Genomic DNA, 8,727 nt, shown 5'->3' with positions numbered 1-8,727 from the left:
CAAGGCATGTCAAGAACCTGCTGAGGTGAAGATGGTTTGATTTTCTCCAGAATGTGTACTGCTAATTCTTCAGGAAGCATTTCAAATAGCATGTCCACATCCCACTCACCATCTAAGGTAACATCATATACATTATGTACAGTTTCATCAATGCCAAAGTCCTGAGGAACTAAAAAATATAGTGCCCCAAGACCTGTCCAGTTTTCAAACCAAAATAGTGAGGATCCCCTTTTTGGTTGCCAAAAGATTTGATGTTCAATCAGATCTCTGCATTCCATCATTCTTCTCCAAATGTGAGACCCCTCTTTCCATGGAACAATTACAGAATTCAATTTCTTACAGTATTTCTGACATACGAAAGAGCTCCATAGGCTTGGTTTTGTTCTGAAATTCCACCACAACTTGCTGAATAATGCCTTTGCTACATCATGCAGTGACCTGAAACCTATTCCTCCTTCCTCAACTGGCATGCATAAGGTATTCCATGAAGCCCAATGCCTACTAGTTCCTCCTACAGAGCTGCTCCAGAAAAACTGAGCAAAAAATTTGTGCAACCTATTTATCACATAATTTGGAGGGTTTACAGCTGATAATAGATGCATAGGCATGCTTTGCAGTACATGGGATATGAGAACTGCCCTTCCCCCTACTGATAATAGCTTACCCTGCCATGATTGCAGTTTGTCCATTACCTTATTAATTAGGGGCTGATAGTATTCCAGCTTTCTCCTAGCATAAAATATAGGAGAGCCTAGATATATGATAGGAAAATCATTCCTATAAATGCCTGTGATCCTTTCCACCTTGCTGACCACTTCCATGTCTGTTAAATAATGCAGGTACACAACTGATTTGGTCTTGTTAACAAGCTGCCCAGATGCAACTTCATATGCATTCAACACCTGCATAATCAGCATCAGAGATGTTTCATCTGAGGATGAAAAAATAATCATGTCATCTGCATACGCCAAATGATTGATCTTTGGACTCCACTTTGGCATCCTAAATCCACAAAAATATAGGTTAGTATGTAGTGCATTGAGACCCGTAGATAATGCTTCTGCTGCCAAGATAAACAAAGTTGGAGATACAGGATCACCTTGTTTTACTCCCCTTGAGGACTTAAAGAACCCATGAGCTTGACCATTGATTAGAATAGAATACCAATTGTTTGAAACTAATCTAAAGACAATCCCTATCAACCTTTCTGTAAATCCCATCTTTCTCAGTACCTTGGTTAGGAATAGCCAAGATAATCTATCATAAGCTTTTGTCATATCTAGCTTCAGGATGACATTAGGTCCAGCCTTAGTTCTAAGCCTAATGTCAGTCACTATCTCCTGAGTTAGAAGGATGTTTTCTACTATATTCCTGCCCTTAACAAAACATGACTGTTCCACCGTTATCAAACTTGGGAGAAATTTCACTAGCCTTTCATGTACCACCCTCTATATAACCTTATTTGAAAAGTTACTGAGGCTTATTGGTCTTAAATCAGAAAAAGTGGTAACTTCTTTTTTCTTTGGTAGCAGAACTAGGTTGGTGTGTGTTACACACTTGGGTAGCTCATGACCATTGAAAAAAGCCCTCACCATGTCGTACAGGTCATCCCCGATTATGTCCCAACAAGAATGATAGAATTTGCCTGTCATACCATCTGGCCCCCAGCACTATCACCATGAAGTCCAAGTACTGCCACTTTAACCTCCTCTTTTGTTGGCTGCTTAATCAATTCTGCATTCTGATCAGTGTTAATCAGATTAGGAACATGCTCTATGATATCAAATAATGAAGGAGTAGCTGCTTCTGTGAACTGTTCCTCGTAGAATTTGATAGTCTCTTCTGCAATTTCTTGTTCTTCTTCAATCCAGGTTCCTCCACTATTTTGAATTCTATTAAGCTGAAGTCTCTTCCTCCTACCTCTCACTTGTGCATGGAATAACTTAGTGTTCCTATCCCCTTCCTTGAACCAAGTCATGCCTGCCTTTTGTTGCCAATATTTCTCCTCTAGTGCAAGACATTTGATTAATTTTGCTTGAACCTTTTGTAGCCTTTCCCTGTTCATCCCTGTAGGATTTGCTTCAAATTCTGCTTCATGAACCATCACTACCTCCTCCATGCTTGCTATCTTTTGGAAAATATCTCCAAATGTAGCCTTACTCCACAATGAAAGGGCCTTCTTTAATTTTTTTAACTTGTGATTAAAAAGAATATAAGGATTTGCACTGAAATCAGCTGTCCAATTCTCTTTCACCACATCTTTAAAAGTCCGCATGTTCCACCCAAAAATTCAAGAACTTAAAAGGCTTTTTATTGGTGGAGTCTCAATATCACACTTCAGATACATTGGACTATGATCAGAACCAGTCTTTGACAAATGTTGCACCTCTTCTTTTCAAAATCTTTTTTGAGTTTAGCATGATAAAAACCTTAATTTCTTTTGGGGTTTCTGGGACTATTTGTTAAGTGTTTGTTTGATTTACTTGTTTATCATCTCTAAACTAGATCGGTGATAAAAACCCTAATTTCTTTGGGTTCGTTCGAGTTTCTGAGACTAGTTGCTAAATGTTGTCTGATTTATTTGTTCATCATCTTTAAACTCAATCGATGTTGAAAACCCTAATTTCTTTTGGGGTCTATTCAAGTTTCTTAAACTGCTTGTGCGATTTATTTGTTTATCGTCTTCTAAGCTTGAATGTTATTAAGGAAAAACCTATATCTTTGGGTTTGAAATTTCTCGTTGGAATACCTGACTTGATTTGAAGTTCTTTTGTTTCAGCATCTTTTTTCTTTATGTGATTACTTTGATTCTGGGTTCTTACTATCTCTGAAACTCGACTAAGCTTTTCAGAAGGGTTTTCGCAGTTGACCCTTTGCATGCTTCTGATACTCTATCCTTTTTTTATTTTCTCTATACTACTGATTTAATGAAACTTGACCTACATGACTATCATGCTTCGAATGTTTGCTGTCTACTAACTTTGTGCTACTATTGCATGCTTTTTTTTTTGCCAATAATTTGGCCTCACATGTCCATCATTTGTGCACTCTATTTATATGTAGAGGCCCCTTCTTTGATCGATTCTCAATTTTGGGACTGATTTCAAAACTTCTCTTTTTGTTAACTCTAATTTTACTCGCCTGCTAAAGTGATTGATCCCTTTCCTTATTTATTGCCTTGCTAAATATTTTCCCCAAAACAAGTGTATCTCTGTACTTGGACTCTATTGTGTACTCAATGTTTTACTACTTACTTTTATGGTAATAACCAGTCGGCCCACAAACTGATTTTCTTTCCTTCTTTTAAACTTGTTAACCCCGTTAAAAAAGTGATTCCTCAATTAAAGGGGAATCACTTGGTTGATTTATTCTGATTGCTGATTACTTTCATATGTGCATTTATTTCCTTATTTCTTACATGCTTTCAAAACTATAAATACCCACCTTCTCTTCTTTCAAACACGAACACTAGGCATAAAACACTTAAGTTCAAGCACACACTCCACTAAAATCTCTCTCTTTTCTCTGTTGCTACTTGTATTGCTGCCTTACATAGCCGGCTGAAAGCCAAGGCTAGGCTAAGGGAAGCTTGCTTATTTTTCTCTGCATTTGCATCTTACTGGTATGTTCTAATTAAGCTTCTGCACCAACAACAAAATGTTTCTTTACTGTCTCTTCCATCCTTGTTTGTCTCCTGTTTGTATTTAACCAAGTTCCATTATTAAACATGATGTAATCTGCCCCTTCCTATTCTGAGTTAATGCTTCTGGCCATTACTTATTATGACTTGTGAATCCTAAATCCCCATCCCCAAGGTGTTTAGTATCTGTGGTTGATTTGGGCATGACAACATTTGACATTGCTGTGCATGACCCAAACCTGGTACCCTGGGTGTAAGCACTGCCCGGGGTCCCTTGAGAGCCTTAGGGAACTCAGACACACCCAGGTCTGAGAAAGGTTTTGAATCAATGGCATTTGAGGTGGTTTATTCCATAACTCAGAGAGAAAGTCAAGAATCAGGCTTCCTCTGGTTGTAATCTTTTGTACTTTTTTGATTGAATTCATTATCCAGTCTGCAATAATTTGTAATAAACATTGTGGTTGGCTAGTGAAAAGGGTTGGGTAATTATTCATGCTTAAGGGTAGAAATCATGCCTATAAAGTCTGCTGTTTAAATTCTACATGTTTTGAGTTTTGCATTTTAGAAATTATGCCTATAGGATTCATTTGTTTAAATTATGCATTTATAATTCTGCACGTTAGATACCATGTCTATAGGACCTGCTTTCATTAAATTTCTGCATGTTCTGCATCTAGAGAGTATGCCTATAGGACTTGCTTAAATTTTGCATATTATGGTCGCATTTAGATACCATGTTCCTAGGATCTAAATGGTTAAAATCAGATATCGTGTTCATAAGGTTAAGGATCAGTACCCTTTTTATAAATCATGTCTATATAAATAAATGAGCAATATTAGACATCCTGCCTATAGGATCTGCAATCAATTTAAAATTTAGTCTATTCTGAACAAGTTTTAAACAACCTTCCTTCTTTATCTAACGAGGTTTAGAAAGCATGTCTATAGGATCTCAATCGTTCGTTTTAAAACTTTTACTATTTTTCCACTTCCTGAATTAGTAATAGATATCATTTCACCCAAACGCTTAGGCAATCCATAGGTGATGATAAAATAAAAATTGAATCCACTTTTGTTAATTTCTACAACCAGCAAGCAGGCCTGATTCAGACTTCTTATTTGAGTTATGTATTAAACTAATATGCTTCAATAATTAACTCCCCTTGTCTTTAGTATTTTAATTAGACCTTAAAAGTATGTGCAAGTCATGCTATTTATGTGTTTTGTTTGAGGAGGTATGCATGAGCCTTTATCTATTTACATGCTTCCCCCAACATGCAGTATTATACGTTTGTATGTCGCCTTAGATTTTTTACCTTTTGAAACCAAAATCAGCCTAATATCCCTCCCCTTTAGGCATAGGAGTCCTAAACTCCTCCGGGACTGATAGGAATGGGACGGGTAATAGCATGAAATAGTGATCGAGATCAATCCGCGCTTTAATACCTTAATGGGGCGGGAAGGGTAGATATGGATATGATGACCGGTGCAATAATACCACGTGTATCCCCTCTTTTGAGGAGTGTCATACTGGGTATCGCATTGATGTGATACATATTAAATATAAACCTAGGACCCCCTTTCCCTTATTTGCAAACTTCTTTTCAAAAACTCTTCTTTTAATTGTTCTTTCTCTTATGTGTTTAAATGTAAATCCCTTAATATTTGACCCCATATTTGGCTATTTGCTAAATTGCACAAAATCACAATCAACTGTCTAGCCGGAAACCATACTAGTGGATCCTGAGGGATGCCTAACACCTTCATCTTAGGATAATTTCAAGCCCTTACCCTATCTCTGGTTGTTCAAATAACTTAGAATTGAACCCTATAAGTGTCCTAATGCACCTTAAATCATTAGGTGGAGACTTTTCAAATGCAAACCCAGTTCCCAAAAGGAACGAGTTGTCCCATACCAAATGTCACAAACCCGATTTCGCGAGAAAAACTGGGCGCGATAGCATTGCGACTCTGCTGGGGATATTTATGCTTTTACCAGTTCAGACTGTTATTGTGAATTTATACCTCTGTATGTGCAATTACTTGTTTAAATTTCTTTAAGCATTCAATTTCCTTTTCAACTGCAAAACTCACTTGTCTTCTTTGTTTCTTTCCTTTACCATTGCTTTAAATTATGAAACTGCTGTATTTACTGCTTTCTTAATGTGCAAATACATGTCAACATGCTTTTAATTATTGCATAACCATGCGCAACATCATACTCCACTCATGCCAAACAAATACCATAGCAACGCTTATAATGAGTGGTTGCGCTCTTCCTATATTATTACCCCTAAATCCGGAAAAGGCATATTTGCGGTAAAACCAGTCGATCAGCGGTGCAGTCAACGGTTCCGTGCCTTTCTCCTTGAGTTGTCCGCTCAAGGTACCGGTATAAAACCCCATAGAAACCTTACTCTGTTAAACTGTGCATCCATCATGGTCAAACCTAGCCGGGTCAGTTATGTTGTCCACATAATGACCCTTTAAGATAGCCTTGACCAAAGTCCATTGGTTTTTCCTGAACCCAAATGGACGTCACCACATTCTGTGCATTTATTTGGAGAACTAAATGCTTCATGCTAATTGTTGGTATTAAATAGTCGAGTCTGGTGGGGGTAAGGGCCTAACCTTATTTGTCTTGCAGAAATGAGGAATGAAATCACTAGATTCAGCATGGTCATCAACATACACCAAAGACTGCTAAGCTGGTGGGAGGATCTTCACTTTAGTGATCAAACTCTTGTCCAAAAATATTTGGGGAATCTACCTTATCTCCTGGAGATCCAACCCAACAACAATATCATAGAAGCTGCTACTTTGTTCTGGGATTGTGAGAGGGTCGTATTCCGCTTCGGGGACATTGAAATGACACCCTTGCTAGAAGAGATAGAAGGATTGGCCGATATAGCATGGGAAACTCTGGGTTTGTTAATGCCTGAGAACTGCAAGGGCAGGGTCTTCCTCAAAATGATGGGTTTGAAGAAGAATCCAGAGCTAACATGTTTGAAAGAATCCTACATCCCCTTTGACTATTTGTATGAGAGGTACGGTCACAACAAATCCTACCATACCTATCCTGACGAGTTTTCTATCACATCATTAGGGCACATTCATCGAAGGGTCTTTGTATTCATGTTTTATTTCCTGGGGCTGATCGTGTTTTCGATGAAGAAAGCAAGAATCCACACCAGGCTGGCTATGGTAACTAAGACTTTAATGGAAGGGATCGGTGGGTAGCTATTCAACATTGTGCCCATGATCGTTGCCGACATATGTCGAGCCTTGGAGAAGTGTCAACGAGGAGCAAAACACTTCAAAGGCTGCAATTTATTACTTCAACTCTGGCTTGTGGAACATCTCCAAAAGGGTGAATACCGACAAGAGATTCAGCGAAGGAACTGGGATGATCATATCGCTTTCTATCATCCGAGGCGAATGAATTACATGCCCAATATGTTCGCTCGATCCCGAGATACACCTTTCCTGATATTGATTGGGTTGAGAGGAACATACCCTTACGTCCCTCTCCGAGTTGTGAGACAAGCCAGTAGGAAGCAGGTTATACCCAGGGTCGACAAAATGAGTCATTTCCGGGCTGATTTCTAGAATGATGATAGTCCTTACAAGTGCCAAGCTCAGCATATGTGGCACTACAAGATCATAATGGGGAGGGATACCATTAGGTCAGACAGGTATCATGTTGTTTGCGCTCCTTTCTACTCAGGTTGGTTAAAAGACAATCATGATGGTCTAGGCCAGCCAGGGTTTGCTCGAGGTCATAGGATCATAGATGAAAAAGCCAAGGAACAGGTCATATACAACTAACTGCGCAAAAGAATTCATGAGTGCGAGAGTGAACACTGCGAAATACAAGAGTCCAACCAGAAACTAATTGAGGAATCGAAGGACATAGGTGTCAGTGTTAACAAATGACTGGGATATTTGGAGCGAAGCATAGTGGAATTGGAAAGAAAGTTTCTCAAGAGTGTCGAAAACTACCAAAATGCTGAAGGAATAAAAAATGGACATCTAGCCAGGGCCTACCTATTGCTGGGACTTCACTAGTTGGGAAAGCTGTTCGACGAAGCCAAGGATGCCGAATCTGGGGAAGGTCCTTCCAGGACCAAGTAGATAGGAGTTTTTTTCCTTTATAAAAGGTAATAAGGCCAATGGCCATTAGTGATTCTCATTTCCTGTCAATTTGGGATTTGTCTACTTTTTATCAATGAAATGAGGCATTTATCATCCTAAGTTTTCCAAATCAATTTGTTGACAGGCCTACCTCGAGCACAAAGAGGTTCCATATTAGGACACATTTTACATTCCGCACTATGTGTTTAAATATTCCAACGCTTTTTATAACCCTCACTAACTTGGTTACCTTTTTGTTTTTACTTTTTGTTTTATTATTTCCCTCCCCAAAGGTTAGTTCGTGCACTCTGGCAACATCATCCTATTCTACGAGATCCAGGGGTCCTCCACCCACTCCTCATCTTAGTCTCATTAAAGGCAAGAACAAAGGGCTCGGCAAGAACCTTCAAGGAATCTCTAAACCCATAAAACTCATGAAATATGGCACTACCTTCGGTTTAGGATATGGATATAGCTGGGAGGAATTCAATAGTTGGTCGCCACCATGGCATGGTCCTTACTATCCACTAGAGCAGCTAATACCGCATCTAGAGCAGACTTTCCAATAAGCTGACATTATTTATGGATCAGATGAAGAAGAAGCACTTGCAGTGGTGAAGAACTTGTTCCTAGAAGACAATGACATGGACTGTTGTGTTGTTCTTGAGGAGGAGTGGGAGGAAGGCCCTTCCATACAGGCTGTGAGCAGAGGGGCACGCCTCAATAATTGAACCATCAGCACAACCAAAGCCCGCCGAGCTTCAGGGTAGCAAGGCTAAAACAAGCATCATTCACTATTTTATTTACTAAATAATTTTCTTTTCGCATTTTTCAATTCCCGCAATAAGATTTTAGATGTTCAAAACAGTTATTAAATTCATCAAAAGCATTTTTGATTTTTCTTATGAATCAATACTTATTGCTATCGTTTTCTCTCATTACTTTACCTATAC

At 38.8% G+C, this 8,727-nt stretch overlaps 1 protein-coding gene across 1 annotated transcript; it reads right to left on the bottom strand.

Annotated features, from left to right (window-relative positions):
* Positions 1–1,648: 1,648 nt before the first annotated feature.
* Positions 1,649–2,275, bottom strand: LOC142180759 (uncharacterized). Its single transcript, XM_075252826.1, has one exon. It carries the CDS (start codon positions 2,273–2,275, stop codon positions 1,649–1,651), a length of 627 nt encoding a protein of 208 aa, XP_075108927.1.
* Positions 2,276–8,727: the final 6,452 nt, after the last annotated feature.

This window comes from Nicotiana tabacum, chromosome 5 (assembly GCF_000715075.1).
Source record: "Nicotiana tabacum cultivar K326 chromosome 5, ASM71507v2, whole genome shotgun sequence".
Classification (NCBI taxonomy): Eukaryota; Viridiplantae; Streptophyta; class Magnoliopsida; order Solanales; family Solanaceae; genus Nicotiana; species Nicotiana tabacum.
Note: the sequence above shows the minus strand (reverse complement) of the source record. Positions and strands in the feature narration are given on the sequence as shown.